The 23,873-nt window shown below is 35.8% G+C and overlaps 1 protein-coding gene across 2 annotated transcripts; it reads left to right on the top strand.

Annotated features, from left to right (window-relative positions):
- Nucleotides 1-207: 207 nt before the first annotated feature.
- On the top strand, nucleotides 208-22,483 carry LOC111716012 (uncharacterized). Of its 2 annotated transcripts, none has more exons than XM_023491421.1 (10): nucleotides 208-263; nucleotides 4,022-4,119; nucleotides 5,011-5,090; nucleotides 6,616-6,946; nucleotides 7,107-7,687; nucleotides 9,070-9,241; nucleotides 11,377-11,657; nucleotides 12,045-12,577; nucleotides 15,463-15,558; nucleotides 21,023-22,483. In XM_023491421.1, the coding sequence occupies exons 2-10, from the start codon at nucleotides 4,040-4,042 to the stop codon at nucleotides 22,400-22,402; spliced, it is 3,534 nt and encodes a 1,177-aa protein (XP_023347189.1). In that variant the 5' UTR covers nucleotides 208-263; nucleotides 4,022-4,039; the 3' UTR covers nucleotides 22,403-22,483. The 2 variants fall into 2 exon arrangements, with proteins under 2 accessions (XP_023347189.1, XP_023347190.1); XM_023491422.1 differs by lacking the exon at nucleotides 208-263 and adding an exon at nucleotides 2,627-3,028.
- Nucleotides 22,484-23,873: the final 1,390 nt, after the last annotated feature.

Genomic DNA, 23,873 nt, shown 5'->3' on the forward strand with positions numbered 1-23,873 from the left:
ACTTTTGTTAAATCAATACAAAAATTTAAAGAAGCTGATTTAAACTTTATAATATCAACTAAATTTTAAATAATTTTTATTGTAACTGCCTGCTAATGATATACATGTTAATATACTTTAACTAATATTTCTATAATAATTGTGAATTAACCAGAAAATTATAGTAAGATATATAATTATTTTTGTATGCATGAGAAGATTGGAATTCTCTAATTTTCCTTATTTTAGAATGGAACCAGACTGAAATATTTACAGAAGTAAAGGTGAGATTTGTTTACTATCAATAAAACATATTTTATTTTACCAATATGGAATTTAGTCTTTGCAATAAATCTCATCCGCTTCTAGAATATCCTGTCTAAACCTCTTTTTCCTTTTCTGTCCTCTACTGTCCTGGACTGTTATCCTGTCCAGTCCAATCCTGTCCAATCCAATCCTGTCCTGTCCAATCCTGTCCTGTCCAATCCGGTCCTTTCCAATCCTGTTCTGTCCAATCCTGTCCTGTCTAATCCTGTCCTTTCCAATCCTGTCCTGTCCAATCCTGTCCTGTCCAATCCTGTCCTGTCCAATCCTTGCTTGCTGGACTAGTTTTTACGTTCGTTTAAACTTTATTTTAATCTTCTCATCTAATCTAATCTTTTCCTGCGTAGTTTAGACCCCTCCCCCCCTTTCTTTAAGATATTACAAAAACAAGTTTTTCAATTAAGGTTTTTGAACCAAATAACGTTAAAGCATTGTTACTTTTCTGCAGAGAGAATTCTGTTTAGTGAAGAAAAACATCGTTGTGATTCTGTGATCATGGAATTAATAATGAATACAGTTTCAAGGTTTTTGGTGTTAATGGAATAATGGAATAATTAAACAATAAGAAACCCAACTTCCATGAATATTTGCTTAGTCGTAAATAAACCTTTTTAAGGAAATGCATGGAGCCAAATTTAATTCCGTAAAATCTCATTTTCAACAAAATTTTCATCATTGGTTAAAACTTATTGGTTAAAAATAGAAATTACTTTATTGATTTGAAAAATAAAATTTTTCTAGAAAACACATTTTCAACTAATTTTCTCGCATGCAATGTTTCATCTGAAATGAAACACTTGTTATGAACCCAGCTCACTAGCTCTCTAAGCTCAGTAATATCAGCCCACTACCCTAGCTAAGTAATATTAGCTCACTACCCTAGCTCAGTAATATCAGCTCACTACCCTAGCTCAGTAATATCAGCTCACTACCCTAGCTCAGTAATATCAACTAACTAATCTCAGTAATATCAGCTAACTACTCTAGCTCAGTAATATCAGCAAACTACCCTAGCTCAGTAATATCAGCTCACTAAGCTCAGTAATATCAGCTCGCTACCCTAGCTCAGTAATATCAACTCACTAAGCTCAGTAATATCAGCTCACTACTCTAGCTAAGTAATATCAGATCACTACCCTAGCTCAGTAATATCAGCTCACTACCCTAGGTCAGTAATATCAGCTCACTACCCTAGCTCAGTAATATCAGCTCACTAAGCTCAGTAATATCAGCTCGCTACCCTAGCTCAGTAATATCAGCTCACTAAGCTCAGTAATATCAGCTCGCTACCCTAGCTCAGTAATATCAACTCACTAAGCTCAGTAATATCAGCCCACTACCCTAACTCAGTAATATCAGCTCACTAAGCTCAGTAATATCAGCCCACTACCCTAGCTCAGTAATATCAGCTCACTACCTTAGCTAAGTAATATCAGCTCACTACCCTAGCTCAGTAATATCAGCTCACTACCCTAGCTCAGTAATATCAGCTAACTAATCTCAGTAATATCAGCTCACTACCCTAGCTCAGTAATATCAGCTCACTACCCTAGTTCAGTAATATCAGCTAACTAATCTCAGTAATATCAGCTCACTACCCTAGATAAGTGATATCAGCTCACTACCCTAGCTCAATAATATCAGCTAACTAATCTCATAAATATCAGCTCACTACCCTAGCTCAGTAATATCGGCTAACTACCCTAGCTTAGTAATATCAGCTCAAAACCCTAGCTAAGTAATATCAGCTCACTACCCTAGCTCAGTAATATCATCTAACTAAGCTCAGTAATATCAGCTCACTACCCTAGCTAAGTAATATCAGTTAACTACCCTAGCTCAGTAATATCAGCTCAGTACCCTGGCTCAGTAATATCAGCTCACTATCTTAGTTCGCTCACTACCTTAGCTCAGTAATATCAGCTCTCTAAGCGCAGTAATATCAGCTCACTACCCTAGGTCAGTAATATCAGCTAACTCAGCTCAGTAATATCAGCTCACTACCCTTAGCTCAGTAATATCGGCTAACTACCCTAGCTAAGTAATATCAGCTAACTACCCTAGCTCGCTCACTACCTTAGCTCAGTAATATCAGCTCTCTAAGCGCAGTAATATCGGCTAACTACCCTAGCTAAGTAATTAGCTAACTACCCTAGCTCGCTCACTACCTTAGCTAAGTAATATTAGCTCACTACCCTAGCGCAGTAATATCAGCTCACTACCCTAGGTCAGTAATATCAGCTAACTAAGTTCAGTAATATCAGCTCACTACCCTAGCTAAGTAATATCAGCTAACTACCCTAGCTCGCTCACTACCTTAGCTCAGTAATATCAGCTCTCTAAGCGCAGTAATATCGGCTAACTACCCTAGCTAAGTAATATCAGCTAACTAAGCTCAGTAATATCAGCTCACTACCCTAGCTCAGTAATATCGGCTAACTACCCTAGCTCAGTAATATCAGCTCACTACCCTAGCTAAGTAATATCAGCTAACTAATCTCAGTAATATCAGCTCACTACCCTAGCTCAGTAATATCAGCTAACTAATCTCAGAAATATCAGCTCACTACTCTAGCTAAGTAATATCAGCTCTCTAAGCGCAGTAATATTAGCTCACTACCCTAGCTCAGTAATACCAGCTAACTAAGCTCAGTAATATCAGCTCACTACCCTAGCTCAGTAATATTAGCTCTCTAAGCTCAGTAATATCAGCTCACTACCCTAGGTCAGTAATATCAGCTCTCTAAGCTCAGTAATATCAGCTAACTACCCTAGCTCAGTAATACCAGCTTAATAAACGGTGTAACAAATAAAGTTTAAACTCATCCAACCCAAGATATCTTGTCATTCTTCTATATTATTCAATTACCATTGATGAAAAAAACTTTTCACTTTTGTATTTCTTTCCAACTTTCTTTTCTACATTGAGCCAAGACAGTGCTATTTTAACAATTTCAAATTTATAGAAAATATAAGACTAGAAATATTTTTGAAATATTTATTGAGACTTGNGAGACTTGTTGTACTACAACACAGGTTTAGTTTAGTTTGATCTTTATTGAGACTTGTTGTATTACAACACAGGTTTAGTTCAGTTTGGTTCTAAGGTTATTTATCAGGGTGCTCCTATGTTGTCCAGTGTATAATATGAACACAGATATATTCGTATAATTTGTTTATAGTATCTTCAATGATATTGACTTATCTGATAACCCTCACTACCCCTAGGCCTGTACTGGGTCCTCAGGCCTTTCAAGGCATATATTAGAGTCATACTCTAAACTAGTACACACTGTTCAGTATACAATATACAGTTTAGTCTTTTATTAATATACCATGACAGTCAAATCCTCAAAAATAAAAGAACTGATTACTCAACTCAAACTCAAATTTTCTATTCTCCATATCTTTACAATTCCTGATGTCATAGACCTTTGATATTTCAAATTATGTATTCTGCTAGATCAGAGAGACAACGTTTAAAATATCAAAGGTTTACAGCATCAGGTTGGAAAGAAAGGGATAGAAAATAAAGAGTTTGAGACAATAAATCAGTTACTTCATACACATATACCCTGAATAATTATAGAAATTTCACGTTTTTCCAAATATTCTGCCTCATTACTATATAAAAATTATACATTATTTGCTGATCAATAGTTTATTTTATTTTTTGATTTATTCTACAAGATATTTTTAAAAGTTTTAACTGTTTCAGAAGAATTGCTGAGTGAAGATGACGACTGTTATAATGATTAGTAGTGATAATTCCATCATTATCAATAACAGCCATAACAGCACACTAGAGGAACACAGGTATTTTTACATTTTTAATTTTTATCCTTAGAACTGAAGAGGGTCAACCCAGCTAGACTGAATTATATTTTATGCTTTGATCTTGTATCAACGCCAAAGGAATTCTTTGGAACAAAATCAAATATTTAAACCTCAATATCTTTAGAACCCGATGTTGTAAACCTTTGATATTTCAAACTCCATATCCATAGTTCGAAATATCTAAGGTCTGCAACATTTGGTTTCAAGGATAAGTTATTAGAAAATTAGAAATTGTGGCAAAGACTAAATTACTTTTAATAAAATATTTACTATTTTGTTACTTTTACCAAAAATTTATTTGTTTTTCCAAATTCATCGATAAAAACCTTTAAAAAACGATCTAAAAATCTGGGGGGTAAATCATTTTTAACTAGGGGGCGGGGGGTTGGGTGGGATTAATTTCTGCAAAATTGTGATTTAATTGAAAAAGAGGAATTAAAACCCCCCTGTTCCACTTTGCTCAATCTTATCAATTTATGTATTGCAAGATTACATTTGATAAACTAACCGACATAAAAACAACCAAAAATACAGAACACAGGGTGTACAAATTCAAAACCGGAATTTTGTTTATTTCAGGGTGCGTTAGATTTAGGTCTTTAAAATCGGTTTCTTAATTTTTTGTACACCTTACATTCTTAAGTTGTTAAGACCAGGTGGAGAACTGGTCTACAAGAAACCAGGTGGGACAAAAACAGGACAAATAATTGGCGGTATTTTGAAAATTTATATTTTCAAGGACTTCAAGGACCTGATCGGTCAAACATTTGGGGTCCATGGTCAAACTTTAAGGATCCCTCTTCGCAAGCTTCAACTTTTAAATTGAATGTACGCGAAAAAGGGGGTATGGGCTGAATATACACTATCTAGGAACTATGAATGGGAACCAGGACGGATAAGGAGAGATGAGAGTAAAACTTCTCCTGGCATATCCTCCCAATCCTCCCAAGGTGAGTTTTTATCTCAACCCGATATCAGGGTATAAGAAGCGAAGAGATAACTAGATGAATAATTAACTAAACCTAGGTACAGGACTAGACCATTAGGAAGATGAGTATGATAAATGAGAGGATGCAGGATGAGAGGATGTTGAAGAGAAAGTTGATCAAAGCCTGGATAAAATGATGAACATGTGTCAGATCAACATATTCTTAGAATACGAGAATAGACAATCATAAACCTATGCATTTAATTTAATACTCAGATCCTGCATACAAAACCATTCTCTGGTTTATAAATCTGGGAGATTTTTACTCAAAATAAAGAATTTAATGGGATTGTTCCTGGGTGTATTTTGATTGTCATTTCTTTAGAAGAATTCGAAGAAATTTTAAATTTGCCATTACCTCACTTTTGCGTATTCTCAAAGGAAAAATAATAAGACATGAAACATATGACTTGCATGTAAAACTATATAATGGGGTAAAATTGTTGTTAAAAAGGAATGGGGGGGGGGGTCTAAGAAAGGGAATTACTTTGAAAAAAATGTGGGGGGGATTATAATTTAGAAAACGTACATCCTTGAATGACAGGAGATAAAAATCTAACGGTCTCCAAGTCTGATCATATTCTTAACCCAGACGTTTAATCTAATCATCTTTTTAAATTAAACCTTGTTAGTTATGTTTAGAGGATTTTCAAGGATTTGAGAACTTGTTATCCGATTAATTCCTTATATGGTTCGAAGAGAAGAGATAAAGATAGAACTCAACCTGTATCCGGATATAGATGATACATTGACAATGGATATCTTACTCTCTACACCTTTTTAAATACGATGATGAAGATTTAATGCTTTAAACATGGATTTTAAAACCTTTTACTGAGGCAAATAAAGGCAATTCATTTCTTATTGTGTTTAATCTTTAACTTCTTTACTCTTAGTATTCTTACAAGATTACAATGTCTAGATTTTTGATCTTGCAACAATATAATTCCTACTGAACAACTTGTGTTCTGAGATAGATTGAAAGATAGAGACACAAAAAGATAGTTTACTCTACGACTCACTCTACTGAGGAGTTTAATGAACAAACTTGAATCAAAAAGCAGAAACCCCCTAAAAATGGTTTATATTATACCCAGATACATTAGTTAAAGGGACTGTAAGCATAATTTCAAGGGACCCTACATGCAAAGATGGTAATGCCCGATTCACAACGGTACTCTTAAAAGCTTAGTTTAATCAAGCATAATAATCATAATTAGATATCTGAAAACCAATTATTTTCAATTGTGGTGTCTCTAAAAAAGTGACATGCGCACATTTACTGCAGGAAAACATTAAGGAATTATCAAAATTTAACACTTTTAAACTAAGAAAAACGACAGTATCTTCCACTTTATTGATCAGAAAACGGTTTCAAGTGTACTGTTGTGAATCAGGCATTGCCATCTTTACATGGAGGGTCACTTAAAATTAATCTTACAGTCCCTTTAAGACTGCAAGAAACTATAATTGATGTTTTGTTTTAGCTTCAGAGAACTTTGAATCTGGGACTCCAGACTCATCCTTCCTCACCCCACTTAATCCCAGCAGGACTCGGAGAATCGAGAGAACCAGAGAGATTTTAAGAACCAAAGATAATTCGAATCACCGAGTAAGAACGGATGTAAGAAGGAGACATGCTAACTCCTGGTTCGAGGGGGGTTCACGCGAGAATATCCGGGTAGGGAATGAAGTACGTAGGACATGTAGGGAGAGCATTTACGGAGAACCTGGATTTAGAAGGATAGAGCTGAGAGGAGAAGAGAGACTGATCAAGCAACCAACAGATTCAGATATTGAAGAGTTCAATATCTCCAGGAATGAGTCACAATTATTATTTGTATTGCACCAAAACCTTGAAACTTTTTGTTTGGGGAGGGGGGGGGGAGGAAGTTGTATAAGGATGTGATATTGTTAAAACCAGGATTTCTAGTTAACCCAGGAACCTACGGATGTATGATTGTGACTCATTAATTAGTTCTAGCGCCGCTTCAACACTTAGTTCAAGAACATCTGGAGTATCATCCGGGGCAACCTCTTCTACCAGCCGGGACATGGGAACCTCAACCGGGGTAAACTCTAGTGGGAGCAGGGATCCGGCCAAGGAATCCCAATACCGGAGAAAATTTACAACATTGAACAAACCCTCCCGTCCTACTCCTCCAAAGGTTTCAAGGACCCAGAGCTTTCAGTGCCTCCCAACACAGAGATTAATTCCAAGTGAGAATTCAGCTTTTAAGGTTCCCGCTCTCCCCAGGTTTCTACAGAAGGAATCTCATCCAAACAAGTTTCTCACCTCGACCCCCATTAGGGATTCATCAATGGGCAACCGATCATTAGTGAAACAAAAGCAAAATATAAGAGTTCTCCGACACAATAGCTTCCTAGCGAACCCTGATCATCAGGTCCCCTACCCACCTCTTTACACTAGAAACCCAACCCAGAGCTTACGCGGACTGGTTCCAGTGAAACAGGATCCAGCCAGGACCAGATATCTTCAAACTTGTCTTTCTCCGGAGAACGGTCCCAGCGGCAATAAATACTACTTCAACCCTTCAGGTTCATTATGCCATGCTGAGATATTTCCTCCATGTTACACCCCCTGGGTTCTACTAAATCAGCCTCAATATAAAGTAAATGAACCCCAGAAAGTTTTGAATATTTGGGGTTTAAGAAAAATGTCCAAAACTTAAAAATTGGTATTTGGTGAATACTGCCATAAACAGAGTTTTAAATGATTTAAAGGGGGAGGAAGGAAATGAGAGGGGGGTGAAGGACCAGGTGATAGGTTCGGAGATATATTAAGTTTCATGATCATTTAAATTCCTCAGTAAATTAGTATTTAAACATAGGTTAGGTGGCTCCTAGAATAGATTAACTTGAATATAACGAGAAAAGGTTGGGTTTGATTCAGATAAATTTATGTTTTCTCTTGCTGATTCAGATTTATTAATGTGTTGGATTCAGATAAACTTGTTTTTCTCTTGCTGATTCACACTTATTAATGTGTTGGATTCAGATAAACTTGTTTTTCTCTTGCTGATTCAGACTTGTTAATGTGTTGGATTCAGATAAACCTGTTTTTCCCTTGCTGATTCAGACTTGTTAATGTGTTGGATTCAGATAAACCTGTTTTTCTCTTGCTGATTCAGACTTGTTAATGTGTTGGATTCAGATAAACCGGTTTTTCACTGGCTAACTCAGACTTATTAATGGGTTGGATTCAGATACACTTATTCTCACTCTTGTTGGGGTTTGGACTAGTTGATGGGTTGGATTCAGATAAACTTATTCCTACTTTAACTGATTCAGACTTCTTTAATGGGCTTGAATTCAGATTGAAATGTTGGATTCAGAAAAACTTGTTTTTGCTTTAACTGATTCAAATTATTACTGGGTTGGATTCAGACCTATTGACGGGTTGTATTGTAAACCCTAAGTTATTTGACTGTTCTATATTATCCCTGGAGAGCGTATAATCCTGAGCTCTACCGTCCTAACCTGTAGTGTAGGAGCGGAGCTAATCCAACCCAATCTTATCAATCTTGTCATTCTCAATTATACTCCTAATCCAATTCAATCTGTGCTACATCAGATTAAATTCTAAGATATTTTTTGTGAATATTGTAAAGTCCTAGAACTTGCTTAAGAACAAAATGTAGGAAAAATCATTAAGTGTCTAGGTTTCGAACCTAAATCTAGGATACAATGATTAAACTTGAACTCTGGAGGATGTAACCCAACCATTAGAAATACCAGGTTAATCGTTTAAAATCAAACAAGGCTCGGAGATATTTAAATCCCACATCAATATTCTCTCACTTTATGAATTTCCAATTTGTCCAGATAATATTAAACGTCCTGGGTTTTATGGGAACCTTATATACGCCTAGTTTATGTGGGCTGGTTTATCATGTAATAGGCATTCTGTATTCTTGCAGGAGGACTAGATATCAAGCCACAAAATTACCATAAGACAAGGTCTATTGTTAAATGCAGCCAAGAGACTGAATCAAATTATAATACTCGTTCTCTGGGAAGAAATGGTTGGATATCAGGACGTGAGAGCAGCAAGCTTGGATCAGAAACCACCAGCAACTTCTGTACACTTAGGAAACATACCCAGATACTTGGACATTAAACCTATATAGTATTCTAAACCTAGACCCTAGTTCATTACACCTTGTAGAGTAGTAGATTTAAACCTCAACAATAGTACATTAGTCCTGTATAGTAGTAGATCTAAACCTTAATCCCAGTACATAAGTCCGTGTATAATAGTAGATCTAAACCTTAACAATAGTACATTAGTCCTGTCTAAACCTTAACAATAGTACATTAGTCCTGTATAGTAGTAGATATAAACCTTAATCCCAGTACATAAGTCCTGTAGAGGAGTAGATCTAAACCTTAATCCTAGTACATAAACTTATAAAGTATTAGGCCTAAACCTTAAACCTAGTACCTTTGTCCTGTAAAGTATTAGATCCAAACCTTAATCCTAGTACATTGAACCTGCCGTAAACTCTAATTTTATAACACCCCATATCTTTGCGACCTTATAATGTAAACCTTTGATGTTAGGCTGATTTTTGAAATAAGAAACAAAGCTCAAACTCTCTCCTGGTCCTAATCCTAACATATACCTGGAGCCAACTATTAAGAATATAATTCCGTCGTCTAAATAATGAACCGACTCAAACCAATGTTTATCCATATTTATTCAATATAAATCTAGAATTTTACATTAAGAAGTCTGACAAGGTATTGTGTCATGAATAAATTCTGAATATATTCAAATATAAGAATCCTGAAAGGACTGATGAAAGGGGAGCTTGGCGTTTATCCAAAATCTATGAATTTTCCTTCTTTGATTGCTGATTACTCCTTAGTTCTGAGATACAGGGTGTCCCACGAAATATGACAGTTTTGAGACTAATTGAAAATCGTGTTTGATCTTTAAAATAATTTGCTGCATGCATTTGTCATACTAACTTTACAAGCAAAGGAATGAAGTCTTTTCCACAAAATTAAATGTTTGATATTTCAAACTTACAATATTTGATCTAACAGAATTCTTAGTTTGAAATATCTAAGGTCTATGACATTGGGTTTAAATAACAGAGTTTGTGGCAAAAACTCAATTCCTTTATTGAAACAATGATCACAAAATATCCATAATTCTGGAATTTCCAAAATATGGTCTTCATATCATTATCATCATGGTCATCACAATCATCATAATCGTCATTATCATCGTAATCAACATGATCAGCATAATCATCATTATCATCAAGATTATCATGATCATCATGATCATAATTATCATCATGATCATAATGATCATCTTGATCATCATGATCATCATTATCATAAAGATGATCATGATCAAGAATCATAAAGATGATCATGATCATGATCATTATAAATTCCTTTATAGAAACACTGATCACAAAATATCAATAATCCAGAATCATCATCATCATCATCATCATCATCATCATCATCATCATCATCATCATCAAGATGATCATGATCAAGAATCATCATGATTATCATGATCAAGAATCATCATGATTATCATGATCAAGAATCATCATGATTATCATGATCAAGAATCATCATGATGATCATGATTATCATGATCATGAATCATACATTCAAAAGTAGGTTGGTGAATGAATTATCAACTTCTATTAAATGTCCTGTTTAGTGGGACTGTATTGCAGGGTAGGGCGGGGGATTAAAATATAAATTAAGTTTTGAGAAAAACCTTACACGGTCACACGATCCAATCTATCTTTCTTTTATTGTAATTCATTGTGAAACCTACTCAAATAATGAATTCGTTGATTAAGGATGGATTTAACAATATTTCTTTCTTACTCCGTATACATACATACATACACAGCAGGAGAGGGAGCTAGGATACAAGGTTTAACTCAAGAACATGGAATATATTCAGAGAAGTCTATATATGGAGAGAGATCATATAAGATCTTAGTTAAGGTTCACTACATTAATAGGTTGAATCCTTACTTATATTCTTTATATCAATAATAATATCTTCTTGCAGGAAGTCCCATTTTTAATGAAAAATTAGTAAAGATGATAAAAAGTAATATTTTTGGGTCATTTTTGTATCATTCTTAATACAAGAAAAATACATATCTTGTATAACACTGAATATCTATAAGGATGTTAAGATTACAAATTTATATCAGGATCTGAGTATGTAATTTTAACAGAAGACGTCAATCCCGTTCCTCTCTTTCTCCGACGGACAAGTCCTCTTCCGATCTCTCCGACATGTCGGAGCTATCTAGGTCCCTTCAGTCCAACGAGTCCAGTAAGTCCAACACCAACTCCATGCAGTCCCTGTCAGATCCGTGTCCGGAGAGCAGGGTTGACCTGAGTCCTATGAATGATAATTACTCCAAGATTTATTCACAACCCGGAGAATCTTCGTTTACTAGTTCCAACTATGAGAGTGTTTATAATACAGTCAACAATAGGCTTCAACCCATAGGTGAGCAATTATACCTGAAATCATGCAATCAGTTTATGCATACGTAATATTACACTGTTCAGGGTATAACAGGGGCACCCATATAACTGTAGAATAGGAAGACGACATTTACACAATCCTATGCATAGTATTTTATGTTGTTATTAAGAGGAAATAGTTTTACGAGAACCTTGAAAATAAATTTATTTTGTTAAATTGGTCTACACTGCACTCTGCTGTTTTTCATGTTTTTTCGGACATATCTAAAGTCGTCTTCATTTTCCGCAGATTTATGGGTCGTACCGGGGGGTAGAAATACTTTTTTCATGTGCATACTTTATCATTTTTAAATGTTGCCAAGACACGACCTAGTTCGAGGATCATTTATATTTCTTGATTTATTTTTAGGTTCCGTTTTCCCGAGCGGATGTCATCGACACCCTGAGCGATTTCCAAGAGCTGGGAACCTTGATTCTATCTGCTCCGACCTGGCCAGCTTAAAGACCGGAGAATCTGAAACCCAGAGCTCACGTTCCTCTTTGAGCGGAGAGTGTTCCGAGTGCAGAACGATTTGTCATTGTCGTCTGAGCTCCTCAACCCGAACCTTATCCAATGATTCCGGTTTAATGAAGGAGCGGAGTGAAACCTCTGATATAGTGAGCGAAGACTCTGACTCCGTGTACAGAACTAAGAGCTGTGACAGGATCGGCTCAAGGTCCGGGTTCAAGCAGAAGTTTATCTCGGAGAAACCGAATAAACGAAAACCCGTGATGTCTCATCTCTCCAACCTGTCCTTGCTCTCCGGAGGAGCAAAGCTGGCAGGACTGGTTGGATCTGGGACGAAAATTCTACGGAGACACACAACCTACATCAGGAACCCTGGAGCAGGAGCAGAGGAGGTTAGAGTCAACTCTGGTCATATCCATACTTGGAATAGACAGGTAAATATTATTTCTAGAGGTCCAAACTTTTGTAATTTGAATCTGTTTATAACACGCATAACACGGTTTAATTAATTTTTGTCGTCAAAAATAGCGATATTTTTCTTTAGATATCTGTTGGTGGATTTCCTGTGTATCAAATAAATTAAACTTTAATTATTCTGTTTAAACGAGGCTTTTAGGGCGCTTCGCGCACATCTTCTATTTTAACTTTTAATTTATCTATGAGCATCTGCTCTTTGTACCGTACAAAGCAATAAAAAAGTTCGCGGGTTTTATAATATGTCTTCGAGCATGTTTAGTGTTTTTTGAACTGAATACCGATTAGTTTTTACATAATCAAAAGAAGTGTTCACTTAATTATCAAGTAGTTTTCATTTGCTTTGCAATTACCGACTTTAAATCATCCTACTTAACTAGCGTTTAAACAACTCCATAGTGTGACATTTTGAGAAAGAATTTCTTTTGGTTAAAAAAGTTCCTATTTTCGTCCAAGATGTCTAAAACGTCTTATGTTTTTTAACTCTCTCTGTGTACAAGTGAAATATAATCTGATTAGTGGCGTAGAACTTCACAAAGGTATAATTAAGATAAGAAGAAGAAAAGAGACCAGGATGAAGGATGAAGAGTGTGGGAGAGAGAAATCTGGATTATCTCGCGCCACCATCCGGCGTCTAATTAATAACTCCTGGAAAAATAAGAAATATTTGGGGGTGGAACCTAGAAACTATTTCCTAATTGATAACGTTCAAGGAACTCCTCGCATAGATTTCATATTTGTGAAGGCCTGGTCGGTTTCTCTCTCGACCATGAGTTTTAAATCCTGTTTTAAAATCCTGAATTTTGTGTTAATTCTGACAATATTTGTCAAAATAGTAAAGTTAACACACATCATGTAAAATCAACAGGAGGACATGGGTTGGGTCGGTCAGGGTTGGGTATTTCAAGGAATTTGTTGGAATTTTCAAATATTTTTAGTAGATAGGAGATCAACGTACTTCTAAGCCAAGGAAAGGGGGACTGGGGAAGGGGAAGGGAGGGGTGTGGAATTAAATTTAAAAGTTCTAATTCTCAACCCGTTGAAAAATTCTTTCCCAGGATCAAATGAGGAAAACATATGCAATTGTTTGGAGAGCTGGAGAGAAAAGAATAATTTTAGGTTTAGGTTTGTGTGTGTAGTAAACTCAGGACCGGAGAAATCCGTATTCTCCAAACCTAGGATCTTTGCATGCAGTTCAATACTGGTGTAATACACCCCAAACCGACACGGTGCATCTTGGTTCTGAGGAACGGTTTGATGCAATTTCTCCTTATCAGGGTTCGATTATCCTAGAGAGCGGAGAGAGATGAGCAATCTCGTCTTTTGTATCAATTCTTGAAAATAATCATTTTCTCATTTATGGTGCATGACTTGCTCCGACCCCGGGTCTCAAAGTTTTGTATTTTCTCATCACCTAATTGTCGCTTTTTCTCAATTTATGACAAGACATATTTTGCAGTAGGACGGTTAGGTAAAGAGAAGCAGGAGAACTGGGACTATGACAATCAACTTATTTTTCTTTGTTCTCCTAAAAATTGGGTTCCACTGCTTCTTCCTTTTAAAGATATTCCGAACCTATTTCGACCTCCATATTGGTTAACCCCCCCCCCCCCACAAACACACAACCACCACAAAATTCCACAGCATGAACCCTATAATTTAGTTAACCTACACCCTGGGTTTAATCTCTATCCCAACCTGTATCTAATTCCAACCCTTGAGCTTGGGACCATATGCACCCAAACAATGGGAAACCAACCCTTTGTGTGTGTGTGCGTACGGAGTAGAGCAGGATAGTTTATATTGCTTATATTGTTGAATATTATCAGGGTTAGATCTACACTATTCAACTTCTCCAGGTTCTAGATGAGTGCCTGAGATACGGAGCCTAGGCCTGGGAACCCGTTCTTTAGAAGATTGTTTTCTCAATAGAACTAAACACTTGCATCAGACTCTTTTTTCTCATATCTTTGCAACCTGATGTTATAAGCTTATAATAGTTCAAACTTGTTGATCCAGCAAAATTAAAAGCTTAAAATACAGGGTGTCCCACGAAACATGACAATAGGAAGACGACTTGAAAGTCGTCTTTGATATATGAATTTATGTGTGACATTTAGTCTTCTATCTACTTTAACATGTATGATTCTTGAAACAATTATCACATAATTCTCCTAGCCCTGGCATTTCCAAAAAGTGGTCTGCGTTTTTTGTGCTTTCAATATTACCGGAGATATAAAGAGTTTGGTTCAGATTTCGATTTTGTTAAATAAAAGCAAAATTGTCGAAATCTGAACGAAATTCTTCATATCTCGGGCAATATTGAAAGCACAAAAAAGGCAGACCACATTTTGGAAATGGCAGGACTAGGGGAATTTTGTGATTATTATCTCTAGAAATTTACTTCTAAAATTAGGTTGACAAATAAACACAGCAAATTATATAAAAAATCAAGACGACATTTAAGTCCTCTTGCATACTGTCATGTTTCATGGGACACCCTGTATAAAAACTATGGCTTCAGTTTTACTTTATAAATAGTAGATGTTCTCTTGAATTAATTGAAATATAGTTGGTATTAAAAATCTCCCTTTTTAACACCCCAGTGAAATGTTGAAACTTCTAGATTCAGAAATATACAGACAACTATAAAATTTATGCATCAATTTTTAAGACTGGGGCGACTTTGAAATATCAATGCATCGTGATTGTTTCTAGTTTCAGTTTTAAAGAAGTAATCGTGAAAATCTTGATAGAAAGTTGGACGAGAGCTTGGATATTTTGGCTCACCGTGCAGGGATGAAAATTAATTCGTAGTCTGTCCCTTTAAATCTTTGATATTTAGGATGTAGGCACCGGAGAGCTGAAAACCTCTTCATTGCGGAGAAATCTGATCCGGCGGGCAAACTCAACCTACAGACTCTCACACCTCTTTAGAAAGGTAATTCAATGTTTTACGCAATTTATTTCTTGTTAAAGGGACTGTGAGCGTAATTTCAAGTGACTCTCCATGCAAAGTAGGCAATGCCCGATTCACATCGGTACCTTTAAATACTTTGTTTCATTAAGTTTGGATTATATATTAATTAAACCAATTATTTACAATTGTGGTTTCTACACCAGGAAAACATAAAGAACTTATCAGAATTCTACACTTTTGAACTTAGAAACATGACAATATCTTTCAAATTATTGATCAGATAAAGGTTTCAAGGGTACCGTTGTGAATCGAGTATTGCCTCGACATGGAAATTACTCTGACAATCCCTTTCAATACATTGTTTTTATAGGTGATTAAAGGGGTAATACACAAGGATTAAATAAAGAGAATTAAAAAGAAAAAACCATGATCCTTTAATAGTCGTTCACTGCAGTTATTCTACTATATATTGAAGAGTACTAAACCATCTTAGTTGGTGAACATAAATGTAAAGCGGGAACACATCCTTCATATCCCAGTCATTAATTCTCGAGGTTTTAAACTGATTTGATCAATAAATATAAACTCTGCGGACAATGGAGACTTATCAGTTAGATTTTATCTAGCTAGAGTTTCCAATCTTCTGTGAATAAAATGTCCTACGTTTGCTATTTAAAAACAAATTTTCTGGATTAAATTAAAAACTTTCCGTAATTTAAAAACCAGCTCTAATACAATCCTTGCACTAATCCCCGTATTGTCCTGGTTGAAGGAGAAATTAATCAAATAGAAATCTATAGCAATAAACCCGAGAACATTGGATCACACTATACACCCCCCACCAGTCCGTGGGAGCACATTTCAATCTGACATATCTCGCACAGATGGTTCAACTCGTGTGTGTGCTCAGATGAATTTGTTTTTTTCGTATCCTAGATTTCAGTTTTCCTAAACCTAGAATTTCAGTCTATATTATAGAACCTAGATTTTTGTATCTTTGAACCTAGCATTTAAATTTTATTATCCCCAGGACCTAGATTTCAGTTTCTCTAAATCTAGCATTTTAATTCTGTATCCAATGGAACCTAGATATCTTTAATCCTAGCAGTTTTTATCCCAGATCCTAGATTTCTGTATCTTTAACCCTAGCATTTTAGTTTTTATTCTAGATCCTAGAGTTCTGTATCTTTGAACCTAGCATTTGAATTTAATTATCCCCAGAACCTAGATTTCAGTTTCTCTAAATCTAGCATTTTAATTCTGTATCCAATAGAACCTAGATATCTGTATCTTTAACCCTAGCATTTTAGTTTTTATTCTAGATCCTAGATTTCAGTTTCTCTAAATCTAGCATTTTAATTCTGTATCTAATAGAACCTAGATATCTGTATATTTAAACCTAGCATTTTAGTTGTTTATCCTAGATCCTAGATTTCTGTATCTTTACCCCTAGCAATTTAGTTTTTTTTATCCTAGAACCTATATTTCTTTTATTTCTGTATATTTAAACCTTATATTTAATTTTTGTATTATAGAACTTAAAATTCGTTTTATTTCTACATCCTAGAACCTAGAATTCTTATCCTTAAACCTAATTTTTAAACTCTGTTTATTTCTAGAACCTAGATTAAACCTTAAATCTAGCATTTTAATTTGTATATTTCTGTTACTTCTGTATCTATCCTTAAACCTAGCAGCATTAAATTTGTGTATCCTAGAACCTAGATTTAAGTTTCCTTAAACCATAAAAATGTGTATTATCATGGGTGGATGAGTATTGGGGGAAAATGGGGTGGATGATGTAGTGACAGGATGATAATGATATGAGATCAGGAAGAAAGGGAGGAGTTTCAAAAACTTCATGAGAATTTCTTACGTTATTTCGGGTGGGGGGGGGATGTCTAACATATATTATTTCACATTTCTTACACTTGAGTTCTAAGAAATACGACATCTATAAAAAGGTTGCGTGAACCATGGTACCCTGGGTTGTGGGTAGACCTACTAGGTGATGAACCTTAGACCAGAGTAAATACTACCCAGTTTATGTAACTTAGAACAAACAAAGAATTGGCAGACGCAAGTAAACCACTCATTTCTTATTGCACGCAGATTACAGTTATCTTAAATCCTGTAATATTATAGATCTGGTTTAGATCAAGGGAGTTAAACTTAATCTCGTCGTGTTATTATTCTCTAAATATTCAAATAAAAGATCTAGATATTTGAGAATTCTGAGAAATATCATAGTGTTAATAATACTAAACAGATCTGTGTTCTAAAATTGTATTCAATTCTTCCTTCTTTCTTGTAAAGTTGTTCTCATTCTACTTCTTCATATCCTTCCTTTCTCATTCTACTTCTTCATATCCTTCCTTTCTCATTCTACTTCTTCATATCCTTCCTTTCTCATTCTACTTCTTAATATCCTTCCTTTCTCATTCTACTTCATCATATCCTTCCTTTCCCTTCTACTTTTTCATATCCTTCCTTTCTCATTCTACTTCTTCATATCCTTCCTTTCCCATTCTACTTCTTCAAATCTTTCCTTCTACACATTCTCCTTTTTCCATCTCCTTCTACTTTTTTTAATTCTTCCTTCTCTTCTTACACATTCTTCTTTTCCTTCTTCTCCTACTACTTTATACCCTTCCTTCTCCTTCTACTCCTTTATACCCTTCCTTCTACTACTTTATACCCTTCCTTCTCCTTCTACTCCTTTATACCCTTCCTTCTACTCCTTCATTTACTTCTTCTCCTTCTACTCCTTCATTTACTTCCTTCTCCTTCTACTCCTTCATTTACTTCTTCTCCTTCTAGTCCTTCATTTACTTCTTCTCCTTCTACTCCTTCATTTACTTCTTCTCCTTCTACTCCTTCATTTACTTCTTCTCCTTTTACTCCTTCATTTACTTCTTCTCCTTCTCTTCCTTGATATTTTTATTGCATTTAAGCCAACTAGACCAAAACTTTTATTGGAAATTGATAAGGGGGTTTAGAGAAGGTAGCTGAAATTTAAAAGGTTAAAAGCACCATATCTTTACGCTTGGTGCTTTATCCTAAATACGCGTGACTATAAAAGATGATTAAAAATATATTGTCAAATTAGTTTCCTATTTACAGAGGTTTAGCACCTGCAGGCTTTAATATCTTTACAAGGATAATCATTACTTCTTCTGTCAGTATATTGGACTTTAAAAATCCTTCCTAGGATTGATTTTATTTATAGCATAGAATGAACATAATGCACATTATCAGTTTTTTTATTAGTCTTTTTTTCTTTACAAAAAGGTTCAGTATAGTTTTGTATACATGAAACGAACCAAATGTAGGCATATAATTCGCGGGGTTTACATCTTACAAATTAACATTCAGAACTTTATTTGATTTTCAAAAAATAAAAGATCTGAGATTTAAAAGTCCGGCGTGAAACTGATGTTTATTGTTTTAATGGTTTAATGATTGTATATGTCCAATTATATTAAAAAATTGATAGTCGCTTAGGTCATCGTTTTTTCCCATATGTATTAGAACTTAACATGTATACATTCACAACATACACAATACATATACTTCATACAGGGTGGGGAGAGGTTAAAAATCAATATTATCGGGTTTACTGTATAATATTATATACTCAGTATATATGATATATACAGGGTGTCCCATTAAACATGATGTTTTAAATACGCTCTAGTATAATATAAATAAGAATATGATAAAAAAATGTCTGATTAATGCTTTGAAGGATATTTTTCCTTCTTTTTTGAATTATGAATGCATATTTTATATCATACTTGTTCATGAATAATTAGACACACTGTAGATACACTTGGAGGTTAAAGATCAACTACGCACTACAGGGTGGTAGGGTTAAAGTTCATCTCATATATGTTCCTATTATGCACTGTTAGCATGTAAACTCAGTAATTTCAAGTTCAACCCTCCGCTACAGTTTCTGGAACGGAAAATCTTGTAAAAACTTGGAAACCGCAATCTCCCCCCCTTACTGTAATATATCCTTACTTCATCTCTTGGTCTCCTGGTCCCCCACCCCCTCTGTAATATATCCTTATACTGGAGTTTTAAAACCCCTCATCTCTTGGTCTCCTGATCCTAGATCTTAAAGAATACTCACGAACTACTGGGTTGTACTCATCCTACAAGTGGCAACAGGGTGTCCAAGATATCCAGGATTAGTAGAACTGGGTGTCCAAGTTAGCCAGAATTAGTAGAACAGGGTGTCCCAGGTAACCAGGGTTAATAGAATGTGGTATCCCAGAGGACTGTAATTGTAAAATATCTTAAATGAAATATTAGAATTTCAATTAAAACAGTGCTAGGCTTAATTGAATGATTAAGAATACTGCTCTAGAATATGTCCGCAACCAATATATTTATCTTTGCTGAGATAAGAACAGTCCAACTTAACATTTCCAACTGTCACGGTTTCTTTTTCCCCTTTTCATCCTTCGTACCCCCCCCCCTTCTCCCCCCTCTTTACCCATTTGTTTTACTTTTCTAATCCTTCTTCCTTTTTTCTTCTTAAACCCTAACTTTTTCTTAATAATATCTTCCTACTTTTTTTTGTCGTTCCGTCCCCTTCCTCTTTATATTATATCTATCTTGAAATTCATCTGAATATTCTTCCCCTGTCTTGACTCTTACATACTACTTTCCTTTTCCCATTTATCTCCCTCCCTTTTTTCCCATCCTTCACAACCTTTTGTCCCGTTTTCAATACAAATTGTTAAGATATGATTAGATAAGCCTAAGCATATAAAATGCATTTCTCAACTCCTAGATTAGAGTTTTCTAAGATGTCCTCTGCATGAGCTGAGAATAATCTTGTAATGAAAGAATAAGTGGTTTGTCGGGTATACCCATCCATACAAAATATATGAAGGAAGAGTTATGCTTAAAATATACAGGAGAAAGATTAAAACTCCATAAATAAATATATTTATTGTTCACAAATGTGCAAAATACTGAGAAAAACTGTTTGTTTCGAATACTTCTGGCACAGAACTGAACACAAAATTATAGTTTTAAAATCCCTACATCTTTGCAACCTAATGGTGTAAGCCTTAGTTTTTTCAACAAAAAGAATTTTAACAGAAGCGATAGTTTTAAATATCAAAGGTCTGCGACACCAGGTTGCTAAGATAAATCAGATAGTAGCATGAATTGATTTGATATAAATAATACTACTTAATGATTTATTTCCTCTCCCCCTCCCTAATTTTAAAATTTGCTATATTTCTAAATAACCAAAGTGTATATTTATCACCCGCTTAACCTAAATTAATGCATTATAATGAGAAAAGATTAAATATTTTCAAAGGTTTTATAACCTTGGTTTGAAGAATGGGTATGTCTGTGTCATGCAAGTAGGTTGTATTATGTTGCTTCAGGACGTATGATGGGACTCATGACTCTAACATTACAATTATGTTGCTAATTGACTAAATAATATTTGTTGTAGGACGAGGATGAAGATATTGCCGTCACTGATTCCCAGAGCCTGGATCGTCTCTCCATCCAAACCCAGGAGGAGGAGAACCTTCTCCGTCCAAGAGGAAGAGTAGCGGACTGGGGGAAGGATTTTGACAATCTTCTCTCGGATAAATACGGTCTCTATAAGTTTACCGAGTTTCTGAAACAAGAGTTCAGCCATGAAAATATATATTTCTGGTGTGCTTGTGAGAAGTTTCGTCTGGTTGAGGACGGAAACGAGAGGATGAAGGAAGGAAAGAGTATCCTTGACAGACATCTACGGTTAGGAGCTTGTGATCCTGTAAACCTAGACGCAGCTACAGGATTGAAACTTATCTCGGATGAACTCCTGGAGCCCCCGGAGAGAGATCTTTTCCTTTCAGCCCAGAACCAGATTTATAATCTTATGAAGTTTGACAGCTACCCCAGGTTCCTCAAATCTCGAGTGTATACGGAGTGCGTGATAAGAGAGATGAATGGATCTAGTCTCAACGAGGTTGAATTCTCTGGTATAGATAATGAGCCCCCATCGGGAACAGATACAGGAGTTAGGCTCAGACATCGAAAATACAAGGACAGGGAAAAGAATAATCGTCTCTCTATATTCTGGGATACCTGGGGGCGGAAGGACGGGGACGATGTGTTGTCTGGTGAGAAGAGGGAGTCTGCGTGTACTCTGACACGTGTGATCCTACCCAACGGATCTACGAGCGTGGTAAACACTACATCCGGAGAATCCATCCGAGCTCTAGTATCCAGGCTTATTGAGAAACGAGGCCTGAAAATCTCAACCTTCGAAGTTATCACAACCTTGGGAGAGAAGCAGCTTGATCTCTCCGAGGACTGTGATATCCTCGGCTGCTCTGAGGTCAGGGTAGAGCAGAGGATCTGTTTTAAACTTGAAATCCCAGGGCAAAGAACCCTGGCGGTGAAAACTAAAATTTACAAAAGAATTCATGAAGTTCTCTCCCCCTTACTCAAACAGTACGGATTAGATGTGAGTGATTCGAGTGTATGGAGTGAGGATGGGAAACATATAAATATTGATGATGATGTTGCAACAATAGATAATAAGAAGCTAGTTGTCAGGCCTAGTCGTGATATGTCTGCTCCTGAAAACAAAGATTCCACTAAGGATCCCGAAATGTCGCTGTTTGAAGGGTTGCAAATAATGAGGCGAGGAAGGTTAGAGGATCAACGTGGAACAGAGATAAGTTTTGAGATTCCGGATTTTTTAAAGATTACGAATAGTTCTTCTCATGGAGCTCGGATGAACCACCCAGCACGTTTCAACAAGGACAATCTTCCCCGTAATAATATCTCTAGAGATCTATTCAATGATTCTAGTCCCACACTTGGATTCGTCTAAACATACGAAATAAAGGAATTGTCATCAAAGGATTTGAGTATTTGCCACAAACTTTGATTTTCTAATTCGTATATCTTTGCAACCCTATTTCAAACTCATAATTGATAGATCAAGTAATCTAAGTTTGAAATATCACAGGTTTACAACATCAGGTTGCAAAGATATAGGGATTGGAAAATTTGAGTTTGTGGCAAAGACTCGTTTCCTTTTACCCCCCAGTCCCACCCCACCCCCTCTTCAGTACGACAAACAATATATGTAATATGTATGTATATTTCTATAATGATCGTGTATAACTCTAAACTGTGATAGCGCCTGGTTTTGTGCAATTTAATAATAAAATTTTACACGAAAAATGCATCACTGTTTTTTAAATGTCTTAGATGCAGACTTTGATAAGGTCAGAGTTTCATGATAGGACAAAGAAAAGATATCTGGACACGATAAGACAAAGATAGGTTGAACAGAAATAAAAAGTTTAATTGATAGTTACACAAATCAAATTAGTGGAGAAAAGAACAACGCCGGAAAAAGTGGCGGAGTTTAGTAGGAAAATGGCGGAGTTTAGTAGGAAAATGGCAGAGTTTAGAAAGGAAAAAGGCCGAGAATATACAGGATAATCCTGGAGCTTAGATAGAAAAAAGGCGGAGAATAGTTAGAAAAATGGCGGCTTACAGATAGGATATTAGGGAATTAAGGATAGATAGGATAATGGCGGAGGATAGATAGAATAATGGCGGAGGATAGATAGGATAATGGCGGAGGAAAGATAGAATAATGGCGCAGCTAACAGATGGGATAATTACGGAGGATAGATATGATAATGGCGGAGGAAAGATAGAATAATGGCAGCTCACAGATAGGATAATAGCGGAGGATAGATGCGATAATGGCGGATGACAGATAGGAAAATAGCGTAGGATAGATAGGACAATAGCGGAGGATAGATAGGATGATGGCGGAGGATAGATAGACCAATGGCGGAGGATAGATAAGATATATAGCGGAGGATAGATACGACAATGGCGGAGGATAGATAGAATAATAGCGGAGGATAAAAAGGATAATAGCGGAGGATATATTGGATAATGGCGGAGGATATATAGGATAATAGCGAAGGACAGAAGGATAATTACAAAAGATATATACGACAATGGGGGAGAATAAGGAGGATTGATAGAATAATGATGGAGGAAATATATTATAGTAGCAGAGGATAGATACGATAATAGCGGAGAATAGATAGAAAATAGTGGAGGATAGATAGGATAATGGCGAAGAATAGATATAGGATAATAAAGAGGACAGATAGGATAATGGCGAAAGATAGAAACGACAGAGAATAGGTAGGGTAGTGGCGGAGGATAGACACTACAATGGCGGAGGATTGATGATAAATGGTGGAGTAAATATATGATAATGGCGGAGGATTGATAGAATAATGGCGGAGGTTAGATATGGTGATAGCGGA

This window comes from Eurytemora carolleeae, unplaced genomic scaffold (assembly GCF_000591075.1).
Source record: "Eurytemora carolleeae unplaced genomic scaffold, Eaff_2.0 scaffold1934, whole genome shotgun sequence".
Lineage (NCBI taxonomy): Eukaryota > Metazoa > Arthropoda > Copepoda > Calanoida > Temoridae > Eurytemora > Eurytemora carolleeae.

What these genes read in the sequence shown, in the direction of transcription:
- LOC111716012 (XM_023491421.1), top strand. Translation starts at nt 4,040, where the DNA reads ATGACGACTGTTATAATGATTAGTAGTGATAATTCCATCATTATCAAT. An exon ending in ATCCTCCCAATCCTCCCAAG is followed by an intron (nt 5,091 to 6,615) that starts GTGAGTTTTTAT and finishes GTTTTGTTTTAG; the next exon opens with CTTCAGAGAACTTTGAATCT. An exon ending in TCTCACACCTCTTTAGAAAG is followed by an intron (nt 15,559 to 21,022) that starts GTAATTCAATGT and finishes TATTTGTTGTAG; the next exon opens with GACGAGGATGAAGATATTGC.